The following is a 22,186-nucleotide window of genomic DNA, read 5'->3' as shown; positions in this document are numbered from 1 at the left end:
GAAATAAAAAATGAGTGGCATACAGAACTACATAGAAAATGGAAAACACAAAGCAGAAAGGAATCATCGTATTATAACTGGCTCCGCTACCTGAAGTTAGATTTGGGTGTCTCTGAAGTTATGTATGAGGTGTGTGGGAAATGACATCTTGCACTCCAAGGTGGCCATGTCCAATCTGGATGTCGATGAGGGCACATACTCTCGCTGAGCCACTATGGATTAGAGAACACTAATGTCATGTGAATAATTCTGCGGTAGAAGTCAGCAAAAAGCAACTGGAAGATGTGTGGTTCAAAGAGAGAGTGGTGACATAAGGTTACAAGTTGAAGTTTGAAAGTCGAGCTCATAGAAGCATAGCGAATTTATAGTCAACATGATGAAGGGCTAGTCGGTTCATGGTTAGAGCAAAACAGAACTGCGCGAAGACGAGGGGACAAAAGAAGGCTTTGTGTGTGTGTATTCGTGCCTTCTTTTGTCCCGTCGTCTTAGCGTATAGTCAACGCTATGGATTTTGAGGTGTTGCTCAACAAGATATAAATTGCCCCATTTCAAAGAGGGCGCGACTGTTATCCATCCATCGAGAGTATTGATGCGGCACCTTCTGCTAGGCCTGTCTCCTTTCCTCCTCTCTTTCCTCCTAACGGGTTCGAACACGAATTTCAGAGGTCTCAGGTTGTGATCCCACCGGCGTCATGTCATTGTCTTGTATTTCAATCAATTGTATTTAAGTGAGAAAACAAGAATTATTGTCATTGCTAAACAGCACAAATAAAAAACATTCCAATAAGCTCCTTAGTTTCAGTAACTGATGGCTTCCTTCAAGTATGTCATAACGAGCCCTCTTACCTTATCTCTAGTCTGGTCAGCATCACACACAGGTTATTTATCTTAACCGTATTTATATCCACTTTCTTGTTGAATCTTTGAAGAGCAAATCACAGTATACACTTACTTGAGACGCATCTAAATGCGTACCGTTCAGTTCATGCGCAGCTGTTGCCAGCACGGAGTGACGGTGATCACTATTGGTCTCCATCTTGCAGACCAGCCAGCGTTGCCTCGGTTCCAGAAGGGTGCAACATGCCACTGATCCGTCGTCTCCAATGCCTGCGTCACGTTTCAAACTGGTTGCTACACTTCTGATAGCGTCACTGTCCTCATCACACTACAGGAGGAGGGTGAGTAATTACTGATCTATGAGATGGCATTGGCATATTCCAGAACCAGAATCCACGGTGGAGATCCGTATATGGGAGGCCAGGAGCGAGCATTTCAGATATGAATGTTTAGGCTCATTTCATATGGTGCTTGAGGTTGCTTATCAGTGAATGTGGCTTCATTAGGCTGGTTTAGCCTCTTATAAAGCAGCGTCTTCTATAACTAGTTTTGCTGCCTAAGGCAGCGCTGAGCCCGCGCTTTGATTCGCCACTTTTGAAGCACTGTATAGAACTGGAATTCTTAGCCACATTACCCTCAGTATACCATTGAAATCGGCAATTTCCGGCTCGAAGCGTCTTAATTCTTTTCCTGTACGTACAGGTAGAAGCAGATAAAGCGAACACACTTGTTCTCTCATAAAAATTCATAGTTAGGGAGTAAGCACTCATTACCATCTGCCCAGGCCCAGCAATACTCCTTTTTTTAATCCCTTTCTACAAATTGCTACACTTGGCATTGTGTAATGATGGTGTACTGTATGATATACAACTCCCTCTTGTGCCTTTACGGCGTGTGCTTTTGCACAAATAAATAAATAATAAATGAATGAAATCTCATAGAATACAGTCCCAGGTGCTCACAGATATGGCTTAACATCAGGATGCCATGTTCTCTTGCTCAGATACGGCTTTGGAGAAAAGCTGTACAAATTCCACACATATGCTATTGTTGAAGAAAAATTCGCCTTAGTCCGGGGCCCGGATTCATCGAACCAAAACGAATTTTATTTTCAAATACTACGTTTCTGTGAATTCCGTGCAGCTTTCAAGTGGACCGCAGATGCACATGTGCAAATGCAAACAACTAAGCTTTGTGAAGCGCAAGCCACGTGGCATTAGTAGTGAACGAGCTTGCCTACTGCGTAGTCGTTAGGCAAAGAGGCGTGTTTAAACGCCGGAATCAGCAGCAATGCGATAACGTTCGCGAAAAGTGCCGTTTTTACCTCCCATCACACCGCTCAGAAAAAAAAACACAAGATGACGACGCATTACCACAACTTTATCACGAGTATTCTATAGCACTGGTGATAAACGGTCGAACAAAAGCTATCGAACATAAACAAATGATTGTGGTCAATGTGCGCATCCAAGCTACATCCAAACATGCACCTTGAATTGGAATGTGCTCTTAGTTTTTTTTTGCTTTTTTTGCCGACCGTAATTTACCAGTTTCTTCGAATAGTACAAGGTTCCCCAAGATTTCTTCGCTTTATGACTGGTTGCAGGCAAACTTTTCGTGATTCTCTTAACCATTTAGTAAAATCCGGTGAGTGACAAAATATAAATGATCTGCTCAATATATACTAGGGCCGCTGCCAATCAAAAACCACATGCAAGGACACCACAAGGACAAAATTTTAAACCACATGAAACCAACAATTATTGAAGAATGCTGCTTGTCCATTGTTACATGCCATTATGGCGCCTGGAACATCCTTATAGGCTGCCACCTTAGAACGGTCTTCCACCCGCGTTAAATAAGGCTGGTGCTTTAGGCGAGAAAGCTTACAAACTACACAAAATTTGCTGGCCTCTTTCCTGTGCCATTTCTAGCTTATAAACTGTCGTTTTAAAGCGAAAACTCTTTTGTACCATTTTCGGCCATGTTTTCCTGCTCCATCACTTTGATCTTCGGCGACCTTAGCCACTCCAGAGATGCGCCAAAACTGATGAAGTGCGGGAGCTTCGAACGCAAGCGAAAAGTGCATAACTGGCCCTCCTGGGACAAAGAACACCTCAGTCGCGCCTTAAGCTATTTAACAGTAGTGACAGACGTGCGCTACCTATGTTAGCACTCACACCGTTGTTGCAGAAACGCGGTACTAGGTGAACCGCTAAATCCGCCCGTGTGCTGCGTGATGTCAGTGCTCCTTAAAGGTTCAAGATGGTCAAAATTGTTCCGCAGGCCCACCTCTTTCATCCTTTCTTCTTTCACTACTTTACTCCTTCCCATACGGCGCGGGTTCCAGTGTCCACAGACATATGTTAGACAACCCTTTCCTTCTTGGAAACAAACTTTCGATTTTCATTTCTATAGGACTTCGGCGTTCATTGTGTTCATAGGCGTTGGCGTTGAAAATCTTGTAGAATCCCATTATTACAGTGAAAGGAAGTGCGCCTAACTAGCTCCCTGGGTCAGCAGATGCTTCAATCGCACTTTGAGGTATGTGGTTTGCATGCGTTAATAATGACAACATTGAGGCAGACACGCAGCACTACAGCATTAAGCCGCAGCATTCTTTGGGGTTGCACTGCAGCAATAGGTCACAGCGTTCATTGGGTGAGCAACTCTGGAATTTCACCTCTATCGAAATTCGATACCGGCTGCTGCAGTTGAATTTTGATGGAGGCGAAATTCTAGAGGCCCGTGTACTGTGCGATGTCAGTGCCCTTTAAAGTAGCCCAGGTGTTCGAAATTTCCATAGCCCTTCACTACAGCATCCTTCATAGCCTTCGTTGCTTTGGGACGTTCAGCCACCGCGAAGCAAACCATAACTATCGCCATTAATCGTTCATTTAACTACCACTTGCCAGGGTAGCTGGGCCCCTTTAGTACTACAATGCCCTTTACTAACACAGAAAGACAGACAACACACGGCGCTAGCGCCGTGTGTGTTGTCTGTGTTTCTGTGTCCTTGTTTCTTTGCGTAGGCTGGCTTAGATGAGGTATGGGCAAGCACCGGGGGTATCGAATACATTTAATTGAGCAAGCATCTTTTGTATATTCACACGTAGCTCTCATACGGCATTGGTTCCTCAAGCGCCATAGCGCGGCAGCTTTTCGAGAAGCATTGATTATTCGCGATGCCATGAACACCACACCATCTTTCGGCAGATGGCTGGAACAAATGTGAGAAGCATGTCCCCGCATCAGTCCAGAGCAGGATCGGCATGCAGCCAGAGCGACGGAAGTGATGTGACCCGGCACGTGCGTAGTCAGGCATCACGTTCCGGCTTCATGACCTTGGCTGCCGTGAAGGCCGGCTTTGGGTGGAAGCTTCTGGTCCAACTCGACACCCAAGGTACGCATATATGTCCACATCTCACTGAGGTAATGCATATTTCCTCCTGCACATAGTCGGAGCCATTATGAGACTTAGCATATTGGCACGCATTGTGCGAACGGATTTGTGTCGCTGTCTTGCCACGTGACCTTTTATTCGCTACCGCGCGCCTGCCCTGTCTGGATGGAGTGGAAATCGACTAACAAAATATTGGTGAAAAGTTCAAGGCATATTCAAGGGTCCCAGGAAGTGACACGGCCCGGAGTGCGACAAACTGCGACGTAAACACACTGTGCAGCTTAGGGAAATTGGCAGTTGTACAAACTTCTTTTGAATTGGGAGTTTCCGGGGCACAAATTCCAGGCAAAAAAGAAGGTACCCGAAAGCAAGATATCTTCACAGGGTGTGTTATTAATAGAAAGTAAATTTTCAGGCATGAGGATATTTTGTCTGCGTCAACTTGCGATTGTATATTCTGAATTTCATTGATGCCACACATACACGAATATTTCTGTGCGGAGCGCTTGCGGGAATCTCTCCGCGATTTGGATGTGAAACTTTACCTTAATTCTGGCTCACTCCACAGTTCGTCGAAACGCTCTCTCTGTGATGAGCACGGGAATGCCGTTGACGCAGAAAGGAACATTTAATGCTACAACAATAACGCCAGCTAGCAACAAAATATGCAAAGGACTCGAGGCCTTCCGACTTCCCAGCAATATTACAAGCGGAATTTCGCCCAAGCTAAATCTGGGCAAATACTCCAGCCCGGGTGCGATGAGCCCGAAGGAATAGACGATATGCGAAATTGCTTGGCGGTCTGGCAACAACGCGCCCACAACTTCCGGTTTCCATCTTGGCGCGGTCGAGCTCGTCGGGCTGGTGCATCGTTTGCTATGCGTACTTTCTTCTTGCGAGTGGAATTTCAACAGGCAAGCTTCAGCTGCTGCGTTGTTTTCACAGCTGATCTTTGACCAAATGTAGGTGCTTTCAATAAGCGCCAGCTTACTCCTACCGCGTCCTCAGCTTCGCTTGAAGTCTGGCGCTGATGATCGCAATAATCGGCACTCGAAAGTGGGTTGGAAAGTCGAACCGTGACCGTGTGCTGTTGTCGTTTTAATGCTCGCATTAAAACACCAGTCCAAGCATCACGCATTATCATGGCAATTTTATTCTCAGGTGGACGCGAATTCATCTCGTGGGGTAGCGAGCGGTTATTTTGCGGTGAGTGCGCAAGTGTGTTGACAAACTTCTGTGACAGTGCGAACTTTCGTTCGCGCCGACACCAGGAGCTTCGTGCATTGCAGTATAATCACACAAGACCCTCGACCAGCTGCGTAATTCGATTCCTTTACTGTAATGTGCAATGCGCCTCCGCGGTTTTCAACGTCACCGTTTCAGAGCCCGGCGTCGGTTGATTTTCGCCACAATTCGTTGAAACCGCGTCCTGCTTAAGACGCAGTCAGTCGACATTAACAAGAGGAAAGTAGGCATGCACATATAAGTCAAAATATTGTAAGCAAAGACGCAGCTTTTTTTTTCAGATAAGCACGGAGCCACCGCGGCGGCTTGATTAGAGAAAGATGCTACAGCTGTAGGTGCATGCACGGACTCGATACGCTGGTCAAGCTGTGTGTGCAGGGGCGAAATTAGCATGTTCGGTTGCTTCCGAAACTTAATTAGCTTACTCCCAAACTTGGACAAATGGCTTTGTTGGGAAGCAAGCTGTTGGAGCTTGCCCCAACGATAATAAAATCTGATGGCCTGAAGCGTTTTCAGAACACTGTTGCACGTAATTTCTAGCTTAGAAATGCGTCCCTCCTTCATAATAAAGTAGCTATATTATTCGTTTCTTTTTTTTAGATTTTCGTCGCCGCAGATATCGAAGGTATAGGAATCCTCAAGAAATAAAGCATTCGCACCTCAGTTTTTATACGTAGGGTGTATTGCTTCACACAGACTCCTTAACGCGCATAACATATGCGTATGGTCCAGAGAGTTTGCTCGCCCTTCTAAAACTAATTGAACACAGAAAAAACTTGATTCAACACGTAGCAAACTAAGCAGTAATCGGCATATGGTTCTTCGAGTGAACTTATTTCGCCACGGCACTAGCGATTGGCCCGCTCAAAAAAATTACCTTCTCTATTAATTTGTTCAAGTATGCGTGTATATATATTCATGCCCGACCGGAGAGTTGATAAATGCACGAAATCGGCTTCTAATTTTGATCAGAGACAACAAAGGCTGTGGTCCTTATCTTAATTTGAACGCAAATCACCGCGAGAGATTTGTCAAAAATCAGCGTAAAAAGCGAAAGCTGCGCACTGATCCGCGTGCTGACACATGATACCTCGCATGGCGTTTTGTGTTACTAAAACGTTGGGACGGAGTAAAAAAATAGAAAAGCGAAAAGCTGGAATGCACCTAGTTCTGTCACGCATCGTAGTGTCTTTTCACAGTGGAGAGGGTAGCGCAACACTGCATCGGCATTTTACTTTTCAAACGAAGCGCAGCCGTTTTAACCCAACGCTGGGCAGCGGTTTCGTTTTCTGTACCGTACCAACATGGAGGACTTAGTTCTCGGAGCGCCGAGAGATGAAGCTGCGCATTTCGCATATCGTCTATTGTTTCCCCCAAAAGGCATCATCCCGCTGGTGGAGAGCGGGGCACTGCGCTGACGGTCACCGAACCCGGTCACCGAACCCGACAGAGATATCCCGAGCCCGAGCATGCACCAGTCACGCCGTCGGTGTCATTGCGACACCGATGCCCTCCCTTGTTCCAAGAAACTAGAGAAGAATCATCGCGGGCAAAGAAACCGAAGGGGTCTCCTCGGGTCGAGTCCCCGAAACGTAGAAAAATATTGCTTAAGTAGCCAGAAATCACTCAGTAGTTTGGCTGGGCTAAATGCCAGAACCATGTCCCCACATCCAAACGGCGCTGCCTTCAGAGGAGGCACCTTGCGAAGGGAAGTCGACATATGCCGACACGTGCGTGGTCTGGCAGCTGACTTTAGCTTCGTGCCCCTCGCTGCCATGAAGGCCCCACGTGGTGGGCGCCGGCGAGCGTAGAAGTTGCCGCTCTGACTCGACACAATCCACGCACATGTATTTACTTATCGCCCAGCCGGTTCACTAAGTATAAGAGATAGTGTATAGTGTCATTGCAAGGCACCCAACGTTGCTGAAGTTTCAATACTGCTACTGCCACTCGTTTTTTTAAATTGGAGAGCAATTGTTGACTGATAGTTTTTCTTCTTTACGATATCTGTGAGAAACGCTTAGGATCAACGTGTATTTTAATGTACAATGTATTGCAGTTTTAACGGATGTGTCCTGGTACTCATTTACAGTGAACGTGCTTCTTCTTTGAGAGGGAAAAAAATGCATAAAGAAGTTTTGTCAGCCATTGTTATCAAATATTTCATAGTCTTACGGCAGCTGGGGTACGGCCTACACTCCCATGATTTTGGGTCCGGTCACTCTTCGCCGAATAGCAGCCGTCTAGTACCGGCCCCTTCGGAAAGCATTGAGTGAAGAGGGCGGGGGCTTTGAGTGACGGGTGCCTTTTGTTCCCTCATAGCCTCCGAGTTTTCCTGGCAACGATGAGCGAGCGAGGAAAACGAGGCCCTACACCAGTTTAAAAACCAGGCAAAAACTAGAGCTGACACAAATCGTGCAGGGACGATTTTACGTGTCTCTAGGTGGGTCTCAAACTTGAACAGATTGTTTCTCTGAAAAAATGTTGAGCAAATTATTCTTTCTCTGCAGGTTAGTAATCGGTATAATTTGTGCACTTCCGCAAGGTAACCACTCAGTGTATACTTTTCTTGAAAATTCTTGAGAGAGAAACGTCAAGGCACTATAGTTACAGGCTGATTTCCACGACAGAATTTAAGGATTTAACTGTGTTTTCTTGGATCAGAAATTGTATGTGCAAATTTGCTGTTGTCATTGTTGTAAGGCAAAAGTTTTAAACTGGACGGAACATATCTGAATTTACACTTGAGAAAACAACAGTTTAAGAAAGCATAAGAAAATACTTGAAATATGCGCAATCCATATAGGATAGTTGCTAAAACTCATACCAAGATATTTGCAAACTTCATGAGTAAGGCATTTGAAATTGCATACGACTGCCTTAAAGACGTTCATTTGTGGTCAGCTACAGCTTGTAGACAGCACTTGTTTTGCGGGTGAACATCAGCCCTCCAGCCTGACCCAACAATCGGGAAGGCGACGTGGGGTGGCTATAGATGCCCATGACAGATCAACATGTAATTTGCAAAACCTTTATTTCAACATACCCACACGGTGCATTTCGACACCGAAAGCTTCGTTTCTTTTCGTAAGTGACACCTGCTCCAGTGTTCGCGCGCGGAAAATCGTAACCCGAATGAATGCCCTTCTAACTTATTCCAGTGCATTGCCAACACACCTCAATATTGCAATCCATCTGGTTGTCGACAGAGATTAGCAGAGAGACTGCTGCGACGCACTTTTTACTTGAAGTAAAAAGTGACTGAGTCCAGCTATGTTTGTGTAAAGTGATGGCTTCTATGCTTAAAGGCAGAAGGACGGGAAAATGCTGGACTCCCTGTCGGAAGACAGGATTGAGTCTCTGCACGCCCTTGCATAGTTACACGGTATGCACGGCAGCCGAATCCAGGTCTTGTACGTCGGCACAAGAGAGCGGTCAAGTTGGCATTCCTACATTTCTTCCTGTTTAACCCTTTACGGCCAAGTTATGTCAATTCGCGACACACTTGTTGCACGCCGTCTACTCGCCACTATATGAAATTTGGATAGTAAGTTTTATGTTAACATGTTCGCAACATCGAGTGCTTTCCGGTCAATGCTTAAGTACCATTGAGAGTAAGATGTGAAAAAATTCACCGCAAATTTGCGACTTCAAGCCAGAGTCCTGCGATACTTCTTTTGGGCTTCGAGCTTGTTGAATACCTTCGACTTGGTCTTTCGTTCAGCTCAGACTAGTTGCCTTAAAAAGGTCATAGGCTAATTGCTCTTTAATAAGGACATTTTGACTATCTAATTTGGCGGCACTAACAAAGTATAACGTGGAGGTACCGATTCTTTCATTGCTTGCTTTGTAAAGCAGGCATTCAAAAGGCTAAAACGTGAGGAGCATGCTAGGGCGAAAAAATTTAGAATATTAAGTGCTGAGGGCACTATTGAGAACATGACTACACATGAGCTTTCATAAGCGTGGGTTCTAAAGTTCCCCATATTGGAATAAAACCAGGTAGAGTGTTCTTTTAATCATTAACTTCTATAAATTTCATCTGAAGAGCATCATATCAAAACTTCGCTTGGCTTTTCGGAGTGTGCTTTTCTGACTCAAAAAACGTTTTACCCTCACGGTTTACTTGATCGCAAAAAGCAAAACACGAGGCGCGAACAGATGCGATGACTTCTTCACTCTTTTTCACAAACAAAAGTCGTCATTTGGACCCGATGTACTTTTCCTTGCTTCACAGTCTTCCCCTTGCTGAATGGCTGGCCTCGCCACGATCGTCCATGGGAAATGCACTGGAAATCCACTGACTCGTCGGCAATGCGCCTTTCGCTGCAGCAGCGACACGAGTCAGTGGAGACAACATCAACGCCTTCGTTTTACGGCAAGAGCCAGGTAAGCCTTTGCTGGCTATCCTTTTTTCCTGATTGATTGGCATGTCCTACAGGTTCGTCGCCGGGACGAACCGGATAGAAGAGCACTAAAGGGAGTACTCACTAACGTCACAGCGGCCGCCATTTTGTTGCCTCTGCAGAACTGCGACAGGCTGCGGGTATGTCTAAAGAGATCGTGGCCTCCTGCTCTAGTCTGCATTGCTAAAACTATGTGCCCCAGAAAAAAATGGTTCACGTGACGTCACGTGATTACACCCAATACGTGATCGCATCAGTAACGACTTTACCAAGCACGCGTTTTTAATCCACACAGTGCGCAGCCTGCAAAGCAAACTCTGCGATTAATACGCTGCAAAATTTTGTGAACTCAAGGCAGTAAAGCTGCCCTCAGATTCGGTCGATCACTTCTCTTGGAATGTAGTGCAAACTTGCATGATTTATTCATAAAAATGCTAAGAGCAGTAGAAGTGGTGCGCAGGGATGCTCAAGTTCTTGGCACCACGCTACTACATACGCAAAAATGCTTTCCTTACGACTACTATGACCCGATTATATATTAACTACTCCGTCGCATCCCCAGGATGGCGATTCAAAAACCCGATTAAAATGAGGCTGATGACAAAGTGCTTCCTGTTTAAAATCTCGTCCCGCGCGTGCGTATCCACGAAATGCACTGGATAGTGTTTTCGATGCCCCCAAAAAAACCACAACAAGCGAGGAACACCAACTCTAAATGCAAACAGATTTTAACTTTCGTGGTTGATTTTTCCCACAATAGGCGGGAGGGAAGTGGCTCACGGTGCAGTTGAGGTATCCACCTGCAGTTAGGTATCCACCATAGTTTAGGGATCCACCGAAAAAAATGAGCCAATTTCTGTGCCCTTCCTTTTCCCAGCAGCAACAGAGGGTCTAACTAGATTATCAGACTATAAAATTTGCTTTGTGCTAGTGGGCAGAGGAGCACTGATCCCTCCCTTTAGTTTCATCATCATGAAGTAAGGATTGCTTTTTGGTAAATCCATGATTATGTCAACGCAACAGAACCAGCAGCACCACAGAACCAGCAGAAGCACCACTACTGTAACTGCTGTCACTGTAACAAAGTGCAGATCCCTTAAAAACCAAGCGATTACTACCTGGCCACATGGAGCGCGCACACTTCATCCATGGTTCTGTAGGTAATAGGGTAGGCCACCTGTGCAAACTAGATGAGATCGGCCTACGTCGAAAAATATTCCGGAAGCGTTGAAAGGTGTTTCTGCATCAGGTGAAATGATGAGCTTTGCTGTAAAGGCAACCCCTTCATTCAGTGCCAATACATCACTTCAGCGCCCAACCCACAGCTGTAGTAACCTTTAAACTAACATGTGTGCAATGGAGTTTTGTCTGCACGCTATGACTTGGGAAAGAAAAACACCCAGCACAAACATCTGGCGACGTGTCGAGGAATTTAACAAGACTTATTAAGTCTTTTAACTCCTGTTAAGCCTGTTAAAGACTGTTAACAACAAATGCACCGCCTATTTCTCTACGCCTTCTTTTCATACAATATGGAGTGGCTCCGTAAACGAAACAAATGTTATGAGCTTCTTTATTTTCAAACGCTAGTCAGACAGGCAAACGTTACTGCAGGAGAAACCCTCGCTATCAGTTGGCGCGCACTCAAATTTTAAAAGCAGCATGTAGACTGTACCCTAGCATTTTGGTGCAGAGAAGCGGTCAGTATTCAGGATCTGTGAGAGCGGTTTACCGGGAGCATATCTGGCTTCATTCAGTCAAACAAGTTAGATGTTACGCCTTAAATCCACCAGGTTATTATCGAACAGCTCAAGGCTTCAGTCGTCAGGAGACTGAGAGCAGCAGTAACTGCAGCCCCTTTGTCTTTCAGGTGATGTGCACATGACTATTTGTCCGCGTTATGTCCATATAGATTTGCATGCGGAACTGCGGCAATGTTTGCTGCACAAGTGCACTGTGTTCCCCTAGAGCCCGATCTCAACTGTGCACACCATCATTCAACATATCCATAACACGCGTTAAATTTCTGCGACATATGCGTGAAAACGTCTGGCAAAAAATGTTGAGATGCCTCAATCCGAGACGAGTTGTCTTTGGATGCGACCTTACGACGCCGCGGTTGGCGACAAAGTTTATACCACTAGAACATTTCAGTCAGTTTTCTTTTTCAACGAAATCATTTAACTGCATGTAATTTTACAGCCGAAAATATGATCACCAATTATGTGACTGTGGCTAAAAATTGTTCACCTTGATTTAGCGGATGTAATCCATGGTGCCTCTTCGCTTATAAATTAAGAAAAGCAGCCCTAAACTGGACAGTGCTACTCTACGACATAGCTAAAAGTTCCAACTTCTTCTCACCAAAGATTGCCTGCGGGGAGATTGAGAGGCATACTGAATCTTTAGCTCATGGTTTCTACGCAAGTGGAGACAGTAGTTTGCTCGGCGGTCTGACTCTGCTGGTTTGAGAAGACTTAATGATGTCACTCATGCCTGTCGCGTTCTTCACAACACTGACATCTATAGGGTGTCCCTGCGAAGTCTTGACAGGACATGCGGCCAAGAAATGCGCAGAAACACCCGCGGACTTCCCTTACACATCTTTCTCCGCAGTTCATGTATTGACGGGAAGTCTCTGTAAGATTCCCTGAGGATTTTAGTGGGCCTTCAAGAGGAGGAACACGCCAGCTATTGTTCAGATATTTCACGGGGGTATTTTTATCGGCTTTAGGAATAAGTTTCTGGGCTCACGTGAAGGATGTTCGCAAAGCCTAATTTTCATTCTTTTGCGATTTAGACGTCAACAAATGACTGCTGCTTTTCACAATTATTTATTCACTTGGGCCAGTGCTGACATTTTCTTCAGGTAAAATCTGCGTAGTATCACATGCTGTCACTGCGAACGTGTCTAACACCATCATATGCAAAACGCAGATCAGGCTACACAAACGATACAATCCAGAGTCACGACACACGAACATATTGAGCATACGTCTACAAAACAAAGTGTTTCCGAGATATACTCCACATCTAAGACCCTCGCCTTGAAGCCAGCCTCGCTTCCACGTTGAGCAGTATTATTTAATAAATTTATGAATGTTTTCTGACGCAAACAAGAAACCAAAATGACCAGAACAGACTGTAGATAACATTAATTAGCCCACTCTGCCAGCTTTGTCGGGACAATTCTGAAGGCATAATCAGACATGATTCAAGTAACTGTTCATATTATCACCAAAACGGGCAATCCAACGGTTCACGCGTCCTGACATATCTGCAGAAATAATGTGCACGCCATGTTAGTGTCCGTATTATCTCCGAGACGGTATATCCACCAGATAACACATCAGGGCATCTCAAACAAAGGCTTCCAGTAGACCCGAAGACGTATAACTCTACTCAAAGCATACATGTCTATGATTTTGATATTTTTATAGTCTGCAGTTGTGAGTGGACAATTAAAACACTTATAAAAAAGAACTGGATTAGTTCAATCTAAAATATAGCGCACTGTGAGACTTCATATAAAACGGAAAACCCAAAGCAGAAAGGAATCGTCGTATGATAACTCGCCCCACTATTTGAAGGTAAATCGGTGTCTCAGAACTCAGAAGGTGAAGTGTGTGATAAACCAGAAAAAAATCAGTCATCTTATACTCGAAGATAGCCATGCTCATCCGGACGTCGATATAGGCACATACACTCCAGGAGACCCTTGGGTTTAGAGAACTAATTTCATGTGAACAAATGTGTGGTCGAAGCCAGCAAAAAGCGATTGGAAGATCGGTGGCTCAGAAAGAGAGTGTTGACATAAGGTTATATGCTGAATATGAACAGTCGAGTTGATGAAAAAATTGCGTAACGTCACTTTTGACAGATTCCTCAAAGAAATATAAAAGAAAAGCACCCCATGTCAAAGAGGATGCGCCTATCTTCAATCCATACATCGAGCATATTGATGCAGTTCCTGGTGCCTAGTGCTACACCGCTGCCTTTTCCTCCTCTCTTGTCTCCTAACATGCCTAGACACGAAATTCTTAGCACGTTGGTTGCGATCCCACCTCGGAGCTGTGGGTTCTAATCCCACCGGCAGCATGTGATTCTCTTGTGTTTATAATCAGTTGTCTTTAAGTGAGAAAATAGTTAAAGTATTAATCTCTCTTTGATTAACACCACGAATAACAAAAGACATTCCAGTATGCTCCATGGCTTCAGTGGCTGATGGTTTCCTTCAAGTACGTCGTAACGAGCCCTCTTACCCCATGCCTTGACTGGTCAGCATCATACGCAGGTCGTATATCTTGACCGTGTATATACACTTTCATGTCCAATGTTTTTACAGAAAATCAGATTAGGCTCTTGTGGGAGACGTCCGAAGGCGTACCGCTTAGTTCATGCGCAGCTGTTGCCACAATAGCGTGACGGTGATCACTATTGGTCTCCATCTTGCAGACCGGCTAGCCTCGCCTCGGTGCCGGAAGAAGGCAGCTGTGACACTGGTTCTTCGTCTCCAATGCCTGCGTCGCGTTTCAAACTGGCTGCTATGCCTCTAGCAGCATCACTGTCCTCATAACACTACAAAATCCAGGTGAGTGATTGCTGATCTATGAGATGGCATTGGTATATTCGACAACCAGGATGTACGGTGCAGATCCGTACAGTCTTTGTCAAAAGTAACCAGGCTGCACGGTTTACTTTTCAGTCGTATAGTAAAGCTATTTGCCACCCCTCAAGCTCTAAGTCTCTGTATGGTAAAGAGAACCCCTGTCCCTACTTTCAAAGAAGTTTTTGGTGTTTAGGGAAGACGTGAGGGGTCTACTATATGAATTAGAAGCAAACCATGCAGCCTGGTTACTTTTGACAAAGACTGTACATTTGAGGGCATGAGCGAGCATTTCAGATATGAATGTTTAAACTCGTTTCCTATAGTATTTGAGGTTGCTTATCGGTAAATGTGACTTAATTAGGCTGGTTTGGCCTCATATAAACGAGCGCTTTCTATCACTGGCTTTGCTGCCTAAGGTAACTCAGAGCCCACGCTTTCCTTCGCCAGTTTTGAAGCACTGTGTGGAACAACAATTCTTCGCTCCACTATTCTGAGCATTCCTTTCAAATAGATCAATTAGTTCTGCAATTTTTCGCTTAAAGCGTCCGATTCGCTACCTGTATATACAGGTAGAAGCAAAACAACATGACACCCCCGTTCTACCCTAAGTATCGTTTTTTTGTTGTAGTTCTTGTTATGCTCGACGAACCTGGGTTTCATCCCCCGGAGAGGCAAGTTGGTTATAAAGATTTAAGCTGTGTTCGTAGCTCTCTTACGGTGCGATGACTGCAGTAATCATTGACGTCATGAATCCGTGCAAATCGTCAGGGAGCAAGCACTTATTAGCATCTACCCAAGCGCAGTCATACTGCTATGAAGGAAAGTTATGCAGTTTCCACACAAATTACATAGTTGAAGAAAATTTTGGTCCGCGGCCCGTGTTCTCAGGCCCAGAACAAATTTTCTTTAAAATGCGATGTACAGATTTTCATTGTAGTCGTATCTAGTGATGGTAAAGAGAAATTGATGCCTTATTGCAAATTTTTTCCGCATTGGAGTAGTCCCCTAAATATTGCACTGCTATTTGAGCACACACACAGGACGCATTCTTTTTCTGTTTTTTCGCCACCTATGTCAAATGGCGTGGTGCCTTAAAATTAACAAGTGCCAAGGCAGGGCAGCTATAGAGTTTATGGAGCGAGTCTCTTATGCTCGTTCACAATAGTAATGGAATACGCCAATTGGATGGCAATTCTGCTTGTTCCATTCATGCGTTCGCTGCAAGAAAAAAAAAGAAAAGGGGTGCTTTCGGCTTCTGCCCAATTCATAGCCAAAAAGTTTTGACAAAAAGCGTTATTTAGCGGGACTCTATTTATGAACGCAATTTTTTATATAATGTAAGTTTTCACTATAACAATCAATATAGCCACAGATCACTACACGGCAGTCTTGCATTTATTTTTACTGATGTTTATTCTGCCCCGCCGCGGTGGCTCAGTAGCTAACACGCTCGGCTGCTCATTCGAAAGACGCGGGTTCGATCCCGGCCACTTTGGTCGAATTTCGATGAAGGCGAAATTCAAGAGGCCCATTGCTGTGCGATTGTCAGTGCACGAAGTATCGTTACGTAGCTACCAGGCGGTTATTCCAGGACAACATTCTAAATGCTTTCACATTAAAAAGGAATATTCCCTAAGCTCTTCCTCAGGTAATCCCTCCAAACAAAATTTGAAAGCTTCGAAGTAAAATTTAAACTGAGTTATTCAGGTTCCTTCGGGTTAAATTAAACACTTTTTTCCGGGAATATAACCAGCCAATGGCAAATACAGAGCTGCACTGAAAAAGTTCTATGTTGAAAGGCTGACTTTCTAGTACATTTTATTTTAATCCTCTGCAGCTAATGTTTTTCATTATGCCCTCCGCAGCGGCTAACGTAAACTGAAAGGCAACCAATAAATATTCAAGCACTTTTTAATAATGGTTGAATTTCTTTCAGTACATAGATATGCATTAAAGATCGTTGCATGGGTCCTACTCAATTTGAAATTCGACAACAGGGCGCCAAGCCTCGGAGCCCAGCGACAAAAACAAATTTTTAAGTGCAATTAAACTATCTCACTTAATTGAAATCTGCAGTTTTACACAGGAAGCTGCATTTCAGAGCGGAGAAATAGGCTTTTCAGGGCGGAGGTAATAGCCATTTTGGCACAGTATTCCAACCCCCGTGAAATATGGCTGGTGCTTTAGACGAAAAGGTTACAAACTGCACAAAGCACCGCGACGTCTTTCCTGTGCCATCATTTTTAGTGTATAAACTCCCCTTTTTTTGATGACCTCCCTTGAGTAGTACAATTCCTTATGCGTGGCTGGTTACCACGAGCAATAGCAAGCACCGGGCACATTCCACAAACTGAATTGAAGGTTTATGCCATTGACGCGTGACGTTCAAGCATCTTGTACCTACTCACAGGCAGCTGCTTTTGAGGCATTGGGCAAGCCCCAGAGCGCGGCAGTATTCCAAGAACAATTGATTATTCTCAATGCCATAAACACCCAACTATCTTTCTGCAGATGCCTGGGCCAAATCTGAGAAGCATGTCCCCGCATGGAGCAGGCGGGGTGCAACCGCGGAGACCGCCGGCAGCGGACAGTCGGCGTCTGCCATCACGTGCGTGGTCTGGCAGCAGGTTATGGCCTCATGACCTTGCCTGTTTGCAAGACCCCACGTGATGTCCGCCTTCGGGTGAACGTCCATCCCGAGACCCAAGGTACGCACGCGTGTCAACTTCTCGCTGAGGCAATGCGTGATTCCTCCCGCACGAGCAGTAACCTGGTATGAAATTGTGCGCACATTGACCCGCATTATGCGGAAGCATTTGTAGTGCTGCCACGGGTCATGGAAATGAAATCGATACCGCACGCCGGCCTTGTCTGGATGGAGTGGAAATCGACTAATGCGTCCTAGCAAGGGTTCATGGCACATTTAAGAACCCCAGGAAGTGACATGGCCCTGAGTACGACCAACTGCAGCGTCAATACTCTGGCCAACTTGGGCAAATCGAGAGTTGTATAAAGTCTCTTTGCCGCAAGATTTCCGAAAGTGAATATTACAGGCAAAAAGGCGCCACCCAGCAAACATACAAGTCATTGATGCGCTACCCGCAGCATATATTGACAGGGTGCTTTGGTATTGCTCGAAATAAAATTTTGAAGCATGTCCATATTTTCGTTTGTCTGAACATGGGAGTGGATATTCTGAATTAAATTGATCCTACACACTCACGAGTATTTCTGTGCGTGGCATTAACAGGAACATTTTGGTGGTTCAGATGTGAAACGACCCTAATTCTTACTTGACATGGCACAGTATGGCGCCCTCTCTTTGATGAGCGCTGCAATGCCGCTGAAGTAAAAAGACACATTTATTGCTGCAAGAATAGGTTCAGCTAGCAACGACAATACTCGCAATGAATCGAGGTCTTCCGAGTCACTACCAAGGTTGCGAGCGAATGTTCGCCCACGCTAGGGCTGGGGAAATACTCACAGGCTGGTCGTGACGAGCCGCTGGAAATGTCCCCCCCCCGGCCTCCCTTCGTAGGACTCAGCCCACTGGCGGAGATCAGAGCGCCGCGCTGACTGTAAGGCACACAACGAGTTCCCGAGCCAGAGAGAGCTATCTCCCGCACGCGCACGCAGCACTGACGCCGTCCTTGGCGCTGCGGCACCGACGCCCTCTTTTGTTAACGGTCTTCAAAACTAAGGAAGATTCATCTCGGAAAAGGAAACCGAAGAGGAAGGAGGAAGGAGAGTCCCCACAACGTAGCAAAATGCTGGTTTAAAGCCAACGATCTTTCTGAAGAATTGCTTAACCAAATACGGGAGTCATGTCACCACATCTAAGCAGCGCTGACTTCTGGGGACGCACCTGGCGACCGGCATGAAGTAGTTCGAGGCATATTAAATGAATAAGAAAATGAACCTCTCCCGCACCACTACTGTATCGCGGGTGTAAACCGATCAAAATAAACGAATTGGGCCCGTAAGCAATCGTAATTTTGCCACCCGAAGGTGAAAAGAAATAAATGAGGGAAAGGTACTATAGCGACTCAAAGCCGGGGGAGCAGGCACGAGGACATTCCCCTGGTCTCCCCTGGGAAGTAGCGGGAGGGATGGGCAAATGGATGGGATGAATGGTTGTAAGGAAATGGGTTGGGATGAGGGATGGGAATAGGGACAGCGTGATTTTTCTTCCGATCCTTCAATTGTCTCGACTACATTGTTGGCCTGCCTGGCCAGGGCAGGGAGAGCATCGAGATTGCCCAATGGTGCGGCCCCACTCACGGGATGCCCGACCACCCACCAAACGCAACGGGCTCCGATCCCCGGAGACTGGAGAACCTAAGACGGGGTCAGTCGGCTACTTTGGGTCGCTCCGCGACAGGGTTTGTTTCCAACCTGCCAGCTACCAACCGACGAGTGCTTTTCACGGTTTTTCAGACTCCGGAAATATGTCTGATGTGATCCAGCCAGTAGAGGCCCTAGTACGTCAACCGATCGGCCCACCGGCCCTCGGCACCATGCTCTAACACTTCCGGGTGGACCCATCTGTGCTTCCAACCAACCAACCACGAACTTTTCTCCCCTAGCTTGCTCTTCTCCTACTGAAGGAGTGTTCAGGGCCGGGCGACCGGGCAACAAACCAAGAACGAGGCTTAGGGTGAGATGGCCGGGCCTACTCAGCCTTTACTCCACAATATCACCGGAGTCGCCTGGACGCTCCGAGGTCGTACTTCACCCCCATTCCTCGGCGTCCCGCAAAGGCCATTGCAGCTCTGCGGCCGGCCGTGAGGCCGCTTCCCGAGGCGTGGTTTCAGAGCCTGGCTTCTATAAACCCCCGCGCGGACCTTGTTTCTTCCTAACCATAAACCGGCACGTCGGTAGACAGACTTGCACTCCCCCGCTTGCGGAGGGAAGCAGCATGTATTTGAAAACCTTTTGATGTTTAGACATGCCTTCCGTGCTGAATTTCGTGGGTCCAAGCTGAGTATAAACCCAGGCCTGCCTCCGCTCAAACATCGTACTTCACGCGCGCGACTGGCCCTCACAGTCGCCTGGGAGTCGCTGGCACTCCCATGGGGTTTTTTGTTCCCCAGAGGCTGGGTCCCGGCCGTCCCATCCCCACCGCTGGCGTTGCACCGGAACAAAGCCTGGTAGCCGAAACTACACCGGCCCGTATCAGGTGGCGGGGGGGGGGGGGGGGGGGACGAGCAGGCCGCACAGTCGGACTTGCCCCCCCCCCCCCCCCCCCCCCCCCCCCGAAGACCGGCAGTCGACATCTGCCAACACGTGCGGGGTCTGGCGGCTGGCTTTAGCTTCATGGCCCTCGCTGCAATGAAAGCCTCACGTGATGGCCGCCGGTGAATACAAGCTGCTGGTCTGCCTCGACACCATATCCACGCAGCTTATCTGCTTCTAATCCAGCCGACTCGCACCTTACATTGCTAACATATATGTACTGCCATTGTCACACATTTTGTAAAATGTAGAACAATACTTGCCAAATATTTTTTCGGCAGGAGACACAGGATCAACGTGTATTTTCCGTTTTCCTGCAGAAAGTATCGCAGTTTGAACAGTTGTGTCCTGATGCTTATTTACAGTGGACGTGCTTCTTCTTTGAGAGGATGAGAATCGCAGAAAAAATTATCACAGCTTTTGTTATCAAATATTTTGTAGTGTTACGACTATTTGGGTATGGCCTACACTACTCTGATTTCAGGTCGTCAGTCAGTCTTCGCGGAATCTAACCCGCCTACTAATGGTCACTTCTCAAAGCATTGAGTGAAGAAGGCAGAGAGCTCTGCATGGCAGTTGCCTTTTGTTCCCTCTTAGCCTCAGCATTCTCCTGGCAACCCTGAGCGAGCCAGGAGCTCGAGGCCCTACACCAGTCGTAAAAAATGCATAAGCTAGACCTCACAGAAATTATGCTAGGACGATTTTACATATTGCGAAGCGGGTATCGAATTTGAAAAGATCTTCGACAAATTATTCTGGCTCCTGTGACTTAGCGATCTCTGATAACTTGCGTACTTCCGCAAGATAACCACTCCAGTATACACTCTTCTCGTAAATTGTTGAAAGGCACTATAGTAGTTACAACTTAGTTCGTGGAGAAAATTAAACGATTAAACAGCGCTATATTGAAGAGAATCTGAATCATAAATTATCCGCGCATTAGAAATTCACATATTTTGCATAAGATATTGGCTTTGCAAAAATGGGCTGTAGTGAGCATTTGCGGTGATGACACGCGCTGAAAGCTGAATCGCTGAACAAACGAACATCGAACTCTCATTCACTAGCGCCGCTAGACAGACTTTTGTCAGCCACCCTACTTAATAAAATAACTGTCTGCAATCTACAAACACAACTGGCCAGACGAATAAAAAACTCTGTACATACCCAGCACAATACACAGCTTATATTATAGATTGAAAAACAAAATATTTTACTTTAAAGCAAAAAGTGGCTGATTCAAGCTACGTTTCTGTAGAGTGCTGGCTTGTATGCCTAAAGGAAGAAGGAAGACAAAATGCTGGACTCCCTGTCGGAAGCCAGGAGCAAGTCTATGAGCGCCCTTGCAGAGCTACACATTCCGCCCGGTGGTAAAATCCAGATCCTGTACGTCGGCACAAGAGAGCGGTCGAGAGGGCACCTCCTACATTGCTTTACAGCCGAGTTATGTTAGTTTGCGACACAATTGTTGCACGCAGTGCAGTAGACAATATATGGAAATTGAATAGTATGTTTCTTGTCACAATCTTTGGTACCATTGGGAGTAAAGTGTGCGAAAGAAATTTTTGGCGACAATGTGGGACTCGAAGCCCGAGTCCAGCAATACTTCTCTAAAACGAAACATTTGTTGCAGAAATATTGTTGCGAAGAAGACGAAGCTGGCAGTGGCGCGGGACGGAGGGCTAGCACTAGGCCAGCGGCCATTAAATCATCTCTTGTTCATGGTTCACCACGCCCCATTTTTCGGCTGGCAGCCACGTTACATTTGGTGGAGGTGCTGGGGAAGTACTGCGCGACAGTCGGTAATAGTGCGGTATTTACGAAAAGGTGGGTGGGGTGGCTTCCGCTTCCTCTGAGTTGGGATGACTTTTAACATCGATATTGTTACGTAGACCTACGCACACGAGGAGTAGGCGTATTCACAGAGAGGTAGCTGACAGCAGCTCAGTCGAACCACCACTGGACAACGGCGCACACAACACACTTCGTCCTCTTCGCGCTCTGAGCACGAGCCTAGAACTGTCTTCGTCGTGGTCCTTCGACATAACTCCCGGCGGCGAAAGCATCGTCCTGACGCTAAGTGGAAGACGGAGCAGGTGCACAATACGGCTTGAGGCGAACTACGCGAACAACGTGTATTTAGTCTTTTGAGCTTCAAGATGGTTCAGTACCTTCGCCTTTGTCTTTCATTCAAGTAGTTGCCTTAAAAGGGCAATAGGCTATTGCTCCTTAATGTGGACATTGTGGCTTACCTAATTTGACGGCACTAACAAACAAAGTACGATATGGAGGTAGCGATTAAAAGGCAAAAACGCACGAAGCATACTAGGGTGAAACTTTTTACAATGAATATTAAATTTTCAGGACACTATTGAGCACACTATCAAATTTTCAGCACACACAATTTTCAGCACACTATCAAAGCGTGGGTTCTAAAGTTTACCGTGTTGG

The 22,186-nt window shown here is 46.1% G+C and overlaps 1 protein-coding gene across 14 annotated transcripts in view; it reads left to right on the top strand.

Annotated features, from left to right (window-relative positions):
- LOC149334590 (uncharacterized) overlaps nucleotides 1-22,186 on the top strand; it is a 110,365-nt gene that overhangs the window by 56,891 nt on the left and 31,288 nt on the right. For 6 of the 14 annotated variants that reach the window (XM_089555224.1, XM_089555223.1, XM_089555225.1 and 3 more), the window contains exons 11-14: nucleotides 1,044-1,178; nucleotides 4,054-4,240; nucleotides 9,723-9,874; nucleotides 17,012-17,208. In XM_089555224.1, the coding sequence (XP_089411350.1) occupies nucleotides 1,104-1,178; nucleotides 4,054-4,240; nucleotides 9,723-9,874; nucleotides 17,012-17,170 (573 nt within the window). In that variant the 5' untranslated portion in view covers nucleotides 1,044-1,103 and the 3' untranslated portion in view covers nucleotides 17,171-17,208. Of the gene's footprint in view, nucleotides 1-1,043; nucleotides 1,179-4,053; nucleotides 4,241-7,807; nucleotides 7,929-9,722; nucleotides 9,875-9,926; nucleotides 10,032-14,346; nucleotides 14,483-17,011; nucleotides 17,209-21,368; nucleotides 21,507-22,186 lie in introns of those variants that run through there. The other 8 variants (XM_089555232.1, XM_089555229.1, XM_089555230.1 and 5 more) reach the window with 6 other exon arrangements.

The sequence above is a fragment of the Amblyomma mixtum genome, chromosome 8 (assembly GCF_055824585.1).
Source record: "Amblyomma mixtum isolate Tamu chromosome 8, ASM5582458v1, whole genome shotgun sequence".
Classification (NCBI taxonomy): domain Eukaryota; kingdom Metazoa; phylum Arthropoda; class Arachnida; order Ixodida; family Ixodidae; genus Amblyomma; species Amblyomma mixtum.
The sequence above is the reverse complement of the archived record's forward strand: the minus strand, read 5'-3'. Positions and strand labels throughout refer to the sequence as shown.